Source organism: Dermochelys coriacea, chromosome 2, assembly GCF_009764565.3.
Source record: "Dermochelys coriacea isolate rDerCor1 chromosome 2, rDerCor1.pri.v4, whole genome shotgun sequence".
Lineage (NCBI taxonomy): Eukaryota > Metazoa > Chordata > Testudines > Dermochelyidae > Dermochelys > Dermochelys coriacea.
The window spans coordinates 256,757,895-256,770,257 of NC_050069.1; the positions used below are offsets into that span (position 1 = coordinate 256,757,895).

General features: G+C 41.8%; 1 protein-coding gene across 2 annotated transcripts in view; it reads left to right on the forward strand.

Annotated features, from left to right (window-relative positions):
- Positions 1–12,363, forward strand: part of WDR86 (WD repeat domain 86) — a 43,390-nt gene that overhangs the window by 12,747 nt on the left and 18,280 nt on the right. For both annotated transcript variants that reach the window (XM_038392359.2, XM_038392362.2), the window contains exon 4: positions 1,166–1,589. In XM_038392359.2, the coding sequence (XP_038248287.1) occupies positions 1,166–1,589 (424 nt within the window). The remainder of the gene's footprint in view (positions 1–1,165; positions 1,590–12,363) is intronic.

The following is a 12,363-nucleotide window of genomic DNA, read 5'->3' on the forward strand; positions in this document are numbered from 1 at the left end:
GTCTTAGGAACCATCATTTGTGGTTCCAAATTCTTGGAAACTAAATGTTTGATTAGTTTAATTGCTGTTATTGTTGGCTATTTTCTTAGGCATTTGGACAACTAAATAGCCATAATGAAAAATGAGCTGCTAAATAAGTTTATAAAAGCAACTGATAACTAATGAATAACATATGGTAGTGCTGCTAGTCAAGGTTATTTTTTAAAGGGTGCCCCAAATTAGTCTATTTTAGGTACCTAAATAAGTTACCTGACTTCAAAATGCTGAAGCAGGTTTTGTTTTGGCTTGTTTTGGCTTTTGGGGGGATGGAGGAGAGGGAGGGGAAGGATAGCATGTGATTATGTATAATGTATATGCAGAAGGATCAAATTAAGGTTCCACATGCAACCTTAATTCTGGCATTTCCTAACTTCCGAATGCTTATATTTGTAACTTTAACATTCTTTTTATCCTGTTTTTTTACATGTAATTCATATAGTTAATGGAAATATCAGCAATTAAATGAGGATAAAAAATTGTAAGGGGATTAAACTCCTCATTCTTCAGGATATAAATAACCCCTAATTAGCTGGGATTAGGAAGAAACTTCTTTTATGGGAAAATTATTCCATATATAATTGTCCACTATGGGATTTTTTGTATCTTCTTCTGAAACATCTGGTGTTAGCCACTGTTGAAGATAGGATAGCAGATTAGATGGACCTCTGATCTGGTTTGGCAAGTCTTATGATCCTGGGAATCTTCCATTGTCAGTGTATCAGAAATCTAGATACGTCCTGCAGGTTCAGTGGGGAATTGGAGTTGCTGCTAGCAACATGGTATGCTAAACTGGAAGGGAAATGTTAAGCAGCAGAGAATCAAATACCAAAGGCCAAAACCTGGATGAACCCTGAATGGAGTAGTCTTCTGCCTTGTAATGTGTCTGTTTTCACTTGTAACTGAGTAAGTCTCTGAAGGACTGTGCCATGTCCTTGCGTGTGGCAATGAGGCGCTCACGTTGATATATTTAATATATCTGATGGTTGAACAATTATTTGAAGGACAGTTGCTTTTTGTGCTTCATTGCAGTCTTGGTACAGTACCCTTTATGCAGTCACCGGGGGTGAGGGGGTGGCAGTTAAAGCACAAAGCAACAATGTGTATACTAGTTGTTTATTTTTAACAGGATCCTGGTTGCCAAAGACTATCTATTTAGCGGCTCCTATGACAGGACAGCTCGGTGCTGGAGTGTGGACAAGGAGAAGCAAATCCAGGAATTCCGGGGCCATCGGAACTGTGTTCTGACTCTGGCTCACTACTCCTCCAGGGATGTTCATGATGAGTCAGAGGAGGAGCAGGAGAAACTGAGCAGAGACTTCCTGGTGACAGGAAGCACAGACTGCACTGTTAAGGTCTGGTGGGTGTCGAGCGGGCGTTGCTACCACACTCTGCTAGGGCACACTGGGGCTGTTTTATGCCTTATACTCGATGCTCCAAACAGGGAGCTATTTTCTGGCAGCACAGATTATACCATCCGAACATGGAATATTGTGACCGGCGAGCAGTTAAAAGTGTTCAAAGAGCATCAAGGATCGGTTATCTGTCTAGAGGTAAGAACCAGTATGTTTCATACTGCCACCAGGAGGTGGTTATCCACATCGTACCATTCTTGGCCAAGAACTGAATAGGCCAAGGGGACTGAGCTGCCACCTGGTACTCAGAAGAGGTTCCTCTGAGACAGTGTACAGCAATAACATGCAGTTGTTACCTTCCCAGTTGTTGCCTCATCCATGGCTAAAAAGCTTCAGTACTGACAAGCTATGAAACAAAATGTTCCAGTAAGTGTGACTAAGAAGCACAAGCTTTAGTCTCAGACCACAAAGTAGCCAGAAACTGGTGTTTGGGATAAAAAGCCAGGTAGAAGCGAGGCAGGAATTCCAACTGGAACAGCTGCAGAGAAGGGCTAGTTGGATGATCAAGGGAATGGGGAACCTATCTTATGAGAGGAGACTAAAAGAGCTTGGCTTGTTTAGCTCTGAAAAATGAAGGCCGAGAGGGGATATGATTGGTTTCTAAATACCTCAGGGGATAAATACCAGGGAGGATGAACAGCTATTTAAGCTAAAGTACAAAGTTAGCACAAGAACAAATGGGTATAAACTAGCCATGAATAAATTTAGGCTAGAAATTAGAAGATTTCTAAACATCAGAGAAGTGAGGTTCTGGAACAGTCTTCAGTAGGAGTAACAGTGGCAATCAACCTAATCTAACAATAAAACTTGATAAAAATATGAATGGGATTATATGACACGGTTGTCTCCAGTAGTAGGCAACTGGATTTGATGACCCAGGAGGTCTCCTCCAGTCTTATGTTTCTATGAAAGGTAATAGGGAGCTTTTTATCAAATCTATTTTTAACTCTTAATGTAATATTTTTGTTTAGCAAATGGGGTGAGAGCATAATTTTAACTTGGGGAGATGGGTCTGTCCCTGGCCAGGCATTAAAATATAAATAGTAATGGAAATAATGGTATTTTGTAACCTTGAAACAACTCTTCTTCCACAGAAGCTGTTCTTGTGGCACCTTAGAGACTAACAAATTTATATGAGCATAAGCTTTCGTGAGCTACAGCTCACTTCATCCGATGAAGTGACCTGTAGCTCATGAAAGCTTATGCTCAAATAAATTTGTTAGTCTCTAAGGTGCCACAAGTACTCCTTTTCTTTTTGCGAATACAGACTAACACGGCTGCTACTCTGAAACTGTCATAGAAGCTGTTCTGTCTTTCCTAAGCTTCTGTATGGCTAAAGGAAAGGCAGGTCTGATTTTCCTGGATCTGTTACCTAGATCCTCTCTGAGCTTGGAATTCATGAGTTAGAATCATAGAAGATTAGAGTTGGAAGAGACCTCAGGAGGTCATCTAGTCCAACCCCCTGCTCAAAGCAGAACCAACCCCAGCTAAATCATCCCAGCCAGAGCTTTGTCAAGCCGGGCTGTAAAAACCTCTAAGGATGGAGATTCCACCATCTCCCTAGGTAAAGCATTCTAGTGCTTCACCACCCTCCTAGTGAAATAGTTTTTCCTAATATCCAATCTAGACTTCCCTCACTGCAACTTGAGACCATTTCTTCTTGTTCTGTTATCTGCCACCACTAAGAACAGCCTAGCTCCATCCTCTTTGGAACCTCCCTTCAGGTAGTTGAAGGCTGCTATCAAATCCCCCACTCACTCTTCTCTTCTGCAGACTAAATAACCCCAGTTCCCTCAGCCTCTCCTTGTAAGTCATGTGCCCCAGCCCCCTAATTATTTTTGTTGCCCTCTGCTGGACTCTCTCCAATTTGTCCACATCCCTTCTGTAGTGGGGAGCCCAAAACTGGACACAATACTCCAGATGTGGCCTCACCAGTGCCGAATAGAGGGGAATAATCACTTCCCTCTATCTCCTGGCAATGCTCCTACTAATGCAGCCCAATATGCCAGTAGCCTTCTTGGCAACAAGGGCACACTATTGACTCATATCCACCTTCTTGTCCACTGTAATCTCCAGGTCCTTTTCTGCAGAACTGCCGCTTAGCCAGTCTGTCCCCAGCCTGTAGTGGTTCATGGGATTCTTCTGTCCTAAGGGCTGGACTCTGCACTTGTCCATGTTGAACCTCATCAGATTTCTTTTGGCCTAATCCTCCAATTTGTCTAGGTTACTCTGGACCCTATTCCTATCCTCCAGCATATCTACCTCTCCCCACAGCTTAGTGTCATCTGCGAACTTGCTGAGGATGCAATCCATCCCATCATCCAGATCATTTATGAGGATGTTGAGCAAAACCAGCCCCAGGATTGACCCCTGGGGCACTCTGCTTGATACCAGCTGCCAACTAGACATCGAGCCGTTGATTGCTACCCATTGAGCCCAACGATCTAGCCAGCTTTCTATCCACCTTATAGTCCATTCATCCAATCCATACTTTTTTAACTTGCTGGCAAGAATACTGTGGGAGACTGTATCAAAAAGATTTGCTAAAGTCAGGGTATATCATGTCCACTGCTTTCCCCATATCCACAGAGCCAGTTATCTCATCATAGAAGGCAGTCAGGTTATTCAGGCATGAGGTGGCCTTGGTGAATCCATGTTAACTGTTCCTGGTCACCTTCCTCTCCTCCAAGTGCTTCAAAATAGATTCCTTGAGGACCTGCTCCATGATCTTTCCAGAGACTGAGATGAGGCTGACCAGTCTGTAGTTCCCTGGATTCTCTTTATTTCCTTTTTTAAAGATGGGCACTATATTTACCTTTTTTCCAATCGTCCAGGACCTCCCCTGATTGCCACGAGTTTTCAAAGATAATGGCCTATGGCTCTGCAATCACATCAACCAACTCCCTCGGCACCCTCGAATGCATTAGATCCAGTCTCATGGACTTGTTCATGTCCAGCTTTTTTAAATAGTTCTTTCACCATTGTGTGCTCCTCACCTCCTCCCCATACTATGCTGCCCAGTGCAGCAGTCTGGGAGCTGACCTTGTCTGTGAAGACGGAGGCAAAAAAAGCATTGAGTACGTCAGCTTTTTCCACATCATCTGTCACTAGGTTGCCTCCCCCATTCAGTAAGGGTCCCATGCTTTCCCTGACCATGTTCTTGTTGCTAACATACCTGTAGAAACCTTTCTTGTTACCCTTCACATCTTTTGCTAGCTGCAACTCCAATTGTGCTTTGGCCTTCCTGATTACACCCCTGCATGCTCGAGCAGTATATTTATACTCCTCCCTAGTCATCTGTCCAAGTTTCCACTTCTTATAAGCTTCCTTTTTGTGTTCAAGCTCACCGAAGATTTCTCTGTTAATCCAAGCTGGTCGCCTGCCATATTTGCTATTCTTTCTGCATATCGGGATGGTTTGTTTCTGCACCCTCAATAAGGCTTCTTTAAAATACAGCCAGCTCTCCTGGATTGCTTTCCTCCTCATATTAGCCTCCCAGGGGATCCTGCCCATCAGTTCCCTGAGGGAGACAAAGTCTGCTTTTCTGAAGTCCAGGGTCCGTATTTGGTTGCTCTCCTTTCTTCCTTTTGTCAGGATCCTGAACTCTACCATCTCATGGTCACTGCTGCCCAGGTTGCAACCCACTTCTACTTCCCCTACCAATTCTTCCCTGTCTGTGAGCAGCAGGTCAAGAGGAGTATGACCCCTAATTGGTTCCTCCAGCACTTGCACCAGGAAGTTGTCCCCAACACTCTCCAAAAACTTCCTGGCTTGTCTGTGAAATGCTGTATTGCTCTCCCAGCAGATGTCAGGGTGATTGAAGTCCCCATGAGAACTCAGGCCTGTGATCTGGAAACTTCTGTTAGTTGTCCGAAGAAAGCCTTGTTTACCTCATCTTCCTGGTCTGGTGGTGTATAGCAGACGCCCACCACAATATCATCCTTGTTGCTCTCGCCTCTAAACTTAACCCAAAGACTCTCAACAGGTTTTCCTCCAGTTTCATCCTGGAGCTCTGAGCAATCATACTGCTCTCTTACATACACTGCAACTCCTCTACCTTTTTTCCCCCACCTGTCCTTCCTGAACAGTTTATACCCATCCATGACAGTGCTCCAGTCATGCGAGTTACCCCCCCAAATCTGTTATTCCAATCACATCATAGTTCCTTGACTGCCAGGACTTTCAGTTCTTCCTGCTTGTTTCCCAGGCTTCTTGCATTTGTGTACAGGTACCTAAGATAACTAGCCGATTGCCCTACTTTCTCAGTATGAATCAGGAGGCCTCCCCTGTTATCCTCCTTCTTGTGTTTCCTCCTGGTATCCCACTTCCCCACTTACCTCAGGGCTTAGGTCACCACGCCCCGTCGAACCTATTTTAAAGCTAGGCAAGAACCTCACTAGGTTAGCAAGCCTACCTGTGAAGATCTCTTCCCTCTCTTCGTTAGATGGATCTCATCTCTTCCTAGCAATCCTACTTCCGTGGGAACAACATCCCACGGTTGAAGAATCCAAAGCCTTCTCTCCAACACCACCTGGGTAACCACGCATTTACTTCCACAATTTGATGGTCCCTACCTGCGCCTTTTCCTTCAACAGGGAGGATGGATGAGAACACCACTTGCTCCTCAAACTCCCTTATCCTTCTTCCCAGAGCCACATAGTCTGCAGTGACCTGCTCAGGGTCAGTCTTAGCAGTATCATTGGTGCACACATGGAGAAGTAGGAAGGGGTAGTGGTCCGAGGGCTTGATCAGACTAATAGAAGAAAACCAGGAAATGGTAAAGGAGAAAAGAAAAGACATGGTATAGTTTTTAGGTTAGCAAAATCCTATTTCATTTGTATTTCTTGCTATCTATATTTCACTGTGTTTCTATGGCAACCCCTCCCCCCCCCAGCTGCAAAATGGCAGAGCTGGGGGACATACGGCGTGAGGAGACTTAGATAAAATTGCTCCTTTCTTCTGAGTGTATAGTTGAGATAACAGGTCATTTTTAACAGGATATTTTTAGAAATTCCATGCTCTAGTGGCTGTAATTTAAGGGATTTCAAGCCCATATGGTCTTAAATAGATGTATTGTGTTAGCTTCCATGGGAAAACACATGCAGTCAACTCTCTCCTTGTTTACTGGTGTGTAAAATGACTGCTACTCCTTTGCAGGGCAAAAATATATTAGTAGCTGTTTAAGTGTTGCCATTGTTTCGTAAAGAAGATAGTTGCTGCTAGCTCCTACAGGCCCAAAAACTAACATGGGAATTTTAGCGTCCCTCTCTCTTAGAGGGAAAACTTAAAGCTGAATTATGCAGGTACCAAATAACCTCTGTTTTGTTTGGATACATTTTTGGGGTTAAAGGTTGTTTCTCTGCTGCCTCTATGCTACTATTACAGTAACATGTTTTGATGATGCTCTAGTAGTCAATTACTGCTCTTAAAGGTATAATCAGAAGGCAAAAATAAATGGGAAAAATAAACAAAATGATTAATATGCTTAATTCCTGCTTCAGACCCCATAAGCAGTAGGGTAAATTTCTGGTCCCATTTCTTTCAATGGGATATAGGCCATTGACTTCAATGGAGCCAGGTTTTCATCTTACAGCTCTTCAAGAAACCTACTTTTCCTGAGTCTTGTTCTCAAAAGTAACTAAACTGCTTTTGCTGAAACTTCGCAAAAATCTATGGCCTGAAGCAGAAACCAAGCCTGGAAAATATCAGTCCAAGTGGTTAAATTTCGGCAAGGTTGTAAGCAAATGAAAATGGACTTGTAATGAAAAGTGTTAGATAGTTTTAACTATAGGCAGCACTACATGCATGGGCCCTGCCTTAGAATACCAAATATCTGTTGTGTCAGACCTCTTCAATCTGAGGGCCAGACATATTGCTTCAGAAAGATCAAGGGGTGACAGTGAGTACTTTGCTGATTTTTCTGGCTTGTTCCCTTTGCACTTTTCAGGTGCTGAAAAGGGAGCAGAAACCTCCTGCAAGTCTCTGCCATAGATTCCCCTGGCGTATGGGGGGTGGTGTCTGGTGGGAATATAGTTGAAATACCCAGGTTTTATACTTCATTTTCTGTGGCTCCAGGTGCAAAAGACATGTTGGGGGGAGTGGGGACAGTGAAGTGGCAGGATTGGGCTGTGTTCTGGATTTCCTCAGTTGGCATGTGGTCTCTTGAGTATCTCTGCCAGCTGGCACAAGCTAGAGTAGCCTCCAGGCTGTTCTGGGGGTAGAATCAGGGAGCCGTGAGTGGTGGTTGGTTCTTAGGTTTTCTTCTACACTGCCTCTTCAGCCCCCCTCTCCCCCTTTCTTGGGCTGTCCTTTGCTAGGTGCTCCCATTGGATTTCGCAGAGCCAGTCAAGCTTCCAACCTGCTCCCTCTGAGACTTCCATTGCCTGTTACCTAACCAGGTTGTGGAGCAACTAGAGCTACTCACTCTTTCCTCTCCCTGTAGTGCAACACATAACCAGCGTGGCAGCTGAGCAGCTGCATCAGGGAAGGTATAGTAGCTGCTTGGAGACAGCTGGGGAGGATGTAGTGATGCAGCTGATTTCAACCTATACATTTAAAAATGTCAGGGCATGGCTAAGGGAGCGTGTTCAATTCATAACCAAATACATGCTTTCCTTACCACAACAGTTTGGACAACCTTCCCTAAATATATACAGTACCTCTTAACCTGAGAATTTCCAAGGTGCTCTACCAACTGTCCCCAGAGATTACTTTATCTACTACTGATGTACAGCCTCTGTGGGTATTTATCAAAATGACACTGCAAGAGGAGGTTGCTCTGGTGGGGGAGTGGCATTATATGTGAAAGAAAGCATAGGTTCAATAAAGTAAAAATTAGGGGTGACAAGCGATTAAAAAATTGCATGATTAAACAATAATAGAATACCATTTATTTAAATATTTTTGGATGCTTTCTACATTTTCAAATATATTGATTTCAATTACAACACAGAATACAAAGTGTACAATGCTCAATTTATATTTATATTTGATTACAAGTTTCTGCCTTGGAGTATTGCTCTTTTAAGACTTCTGAAAGCATGCTCCACACCTCGTCCCTCTCAGATTTTGGAGGGCACTTCAGATTTTTAAACCTTGGATCGAGTGCTGTAGCTATCTTTAGAAATCTCACATTGATATCTTATTTGTGTTTTGTCAAATTGCAGTGAAAGTGTTCTTAAAATGAACAACGTGCTGGGTCATCATCCGAGACTGCGATAACATGAAATATATGGCAGAATGCAGGTAAAACAGAGCAGAAGACATACAATTCTCCCCCAAGGAATTCAGTCACAAAATTTATTAACATATTATTTTTTTAACAAGCGTAATCAGCATGGAAGCATGTCCTCTGGAATGGTGGCCGAAGCATGAAGGGGCATATGAATGTTTAGCATATCTGGCATGTAAATACCTTGCAGTGCCAGCTACAAAAGTGCCATGCAAATACCTGTTTTCACTTTCTGGTGACATTGTAAATAAGAAGAGGGCAGCATTATCTCCTGTAAATGTAAACAAACTTGTTTGTCTGAGTGATTGGCTGAACAAGAAGTAGGACTGAGTGGACTTGCAGGGTCTAAAGTTTTACGCTGTTTTTTTGTTTTTGAGTGCAGTTATGTAACAAAAAAAAATCTACATTTGTAAGTTGCACTTTAATGATAAAGGGATTGCACTACAGTACTTGAATGAGGTGAATTGAAAAATACTGTTTCTTTTGTTTATCATTTTTACAGTGCAAATATTTGTAATTAAAATAATATACACTTTGATTTCAATTACAACACAGAATACAATATATATGAAAATGTAGAAAAACATCCAAAATATTTCATAAATTTCAATTGTATTCTATTGTTTAACAGTGCGATTAAAACTGCAAATAATTGTGATAAATTTTTTTAATCACGATTAATTTTTTTGAGTTAATTGCATGAGTTAACTGTGATTAATCGACAGCCCTAGTAAAAATCTTAAATGAAGCAAACTGTACCATAGGATATCTATGGATAGAAATTCTATACTTGACTAAAAACAGTGTAGCAGTAGGAATATACGACTGAGCACCTGACCAGGATGGTATCCATGATTGTGAAATGCTAAGGGAAGTTAGAGAGGCTACAAAAGCAGAAAGTACAATACTAATGGGTGACTTCAACTATCCTTCTATTGACTGGGTAAATGTCACCTCAGGACATGATGCAGATAAAATTTCTAGACACCATAAATGAGTGTTTCTTGGAGCAGCTAGTCCTGGAACCCTCAAAGGGAGAGGCAATTCTTGATTTACACCTAAACGGAGCACAGGATCTGATCCATATAGCTCAACTGCTCAGTAATAGTGGCCATAATGTAATTAAATGTAATGTCCTTGGAGGGGGGATAATACAAAAAAACCTGCCATGGTAACATTTTATTTTAAAAAGGGAAACTACACAAAAACGAGGATGCTTGTTATATGGATATTAAAAAGCACAGCCACAAGGGTTAAATGCCTGCAGGCAGCGTGCTGGACTACTTAAAAAACACCATCATAGAGGCTCAGACTAAATGTATACCACAAATCAGAAAAGACAATAAGAGGACCAAAAGAATGCCAGCATGGTTAAATAGCAGAGTAATGGAGGCCAGTAGAGGCAAAAATTTGCAAGTCAAATCCTAGTAAGGATAATAGGAAGGAGCACAAACTTTGTTAGGTTAAGTGTAAAAATATAAAAATGCAATCCAGAGAAGCAACTTGCTTTAAAGATATAAAAGCTAACAAGAATATTTTTAAGTATGCTGAACAGGCAGCCAGGACACTAGATGACAAAGATGTTGAAGAGTAGCAGCCGTGTTAGTCTGTATTCACTAAAAGAAAAGGAGTACTTGTGGCACCTTAGAGACTAACATATTTATTTGAGCATAAGCTTTCATGAGCTACAGCTCACTTCATCGGATGCATTCAGTGTTAAAGGTGTTAAAGGAAGATAAGGTCATTGCAGGGAAGCTAAATGTAATCTTTGCATCAGTCTTCACTGCAGATGATGTGCAGCAGATACCCACATCAGACTTATCCTTTTTTGGTGGCAAATCTGAAGTACTGTACCATACTTATGTGTCAATAAAAGAAGTTTTAGAACAAATTGAAAAATTTAACAAGTCACCAGGACCCAATGTTTATTCACCCAAGAGTTCTGAAGCAACTCAAATATGAAACTGCAGAACTACTAACCGTAGTACATAACCTATTGCTGAAATCAGCTTCTGTACCAGATGACTGGAAGGTAGGTAAGGTAACATGGATTTTTTTTTAAGGGCTCCAATGTCAATCTCTTGGCAATTGTAGGCTGGCACACATACCTTCAGTACCAGACAAATTGGTAGAAACTTTGTTAAAGAACAGAATTATCAGACCCATAGATAAATATGATTTAGTGCGGAAGTGTCAACTTGGCTTTTAAAAGGGAAATTATGCCTCACCAATCTACTAGAATTCTTTGTGGGGGTCAACAAGCATGGGAACAAGGGTGAGCCAGTTGATATACTGTACTTGGATTTTCAGAAAGTGTGTGACAAGGTTCTTCAACAAAGGCTCATAAGGAAACTAAGTAGTCATGGGACAACAGGGAAGGTCTTTTCATGGATCAGTAACTGGCTGAAAGATGAATAAACTAAGGGTAGGAATAAATAGTCAATTTTCACAATGGAGGGAAGTAAAGACTGGGGTCTCCCAAGGATCTGTACTGGGACCTGTGCTGTTCAGCATATTCATTAATGATTGGGAAAAGGGGGTGAACAGCGAGGTGGCAAAGTTTGCAGATGATACAGAACTAGTCAAGGTAGTTAAGTCCAAAGCAGACTGTGAAGAGTTACAGGTGGATCTCAAAACTAGGTGACTGGGCAAGAAATGACAGATAAAATTCCATATTGATAAGGACAAGGTAATGCACAGTGGAGAAAAAATAAGTCCAACTACAGTAATATATAATATAAAAATGATGGGTTAACTTTTACCACTCAAGAAAGATCTTGGAGTCACTGTGGATAGTTCTCTGAAAACTTCAGCTCAATATGCAGCAGTGGTCAAAAGAGCTAACGGTATGGCAGGAAATATTAGGAAAGGAATAGATAATAAGATGGAAGATATAATACCACTATATAAATCCATGGTGAGCCCACACCTACAATGCTGTGTCCAGTTCTGATTGCCCTATCTCAAAAAGGATATTATAGAACTGGAAAAGGTTGAGAGAAGGGCCACAAAAATGATCAAGGATATGGAATGGCTTTTGTTGAGGAGATACTAAAATGATTAGGTTTGTTCAGCTTAGAAAACAGATAACTAAGGGGGGATATGATAGAGGTCTATAAAATCATAAATGAGTGGAGAAAGTGAATAGAGAGGTAGAGTACTTGTGGCACCTTAGAGACTAACAAATTTATTTGAGCATAAGCTTTCGTGAGCTACAGCTCACTTCATTGGATGCATTCAGTGGAAAATACAGTGGGGAGATTTATATACACAGAGAACATGAAACAATGGGTGTTACCATACACACTGTAAGGAGAGTGATCACTTAAGATGAGCTATTACCAGCAGGAGAGTGGGGGGCGGGGGAGAGGAAGAAAACCTTTTGTAGTGATAATCAAGGTGGGCCATTTCCAGCAGTTGACAAGAACGTCTGAGGAACAGTGGAGGGGGGGGGGGCGGGGGACGATAACATGGGGAAATAGTTTTACTTTGTGTAATGACCCATCCACTCCCAGTCTCTATTCAAGCCTAAGTTAATTGTATCCAGTTTGCAAATTAATTCCAATTCAGCAGTCTCTTGTTGGAGTCTGTTTTTGAATTTTTTTTGATGAAGAATAGCCACTCTTAGGTCTGTAATCGAGTGACCAGAGAGATTGAAGTGTTCTCCGACTGGTTTTTGAA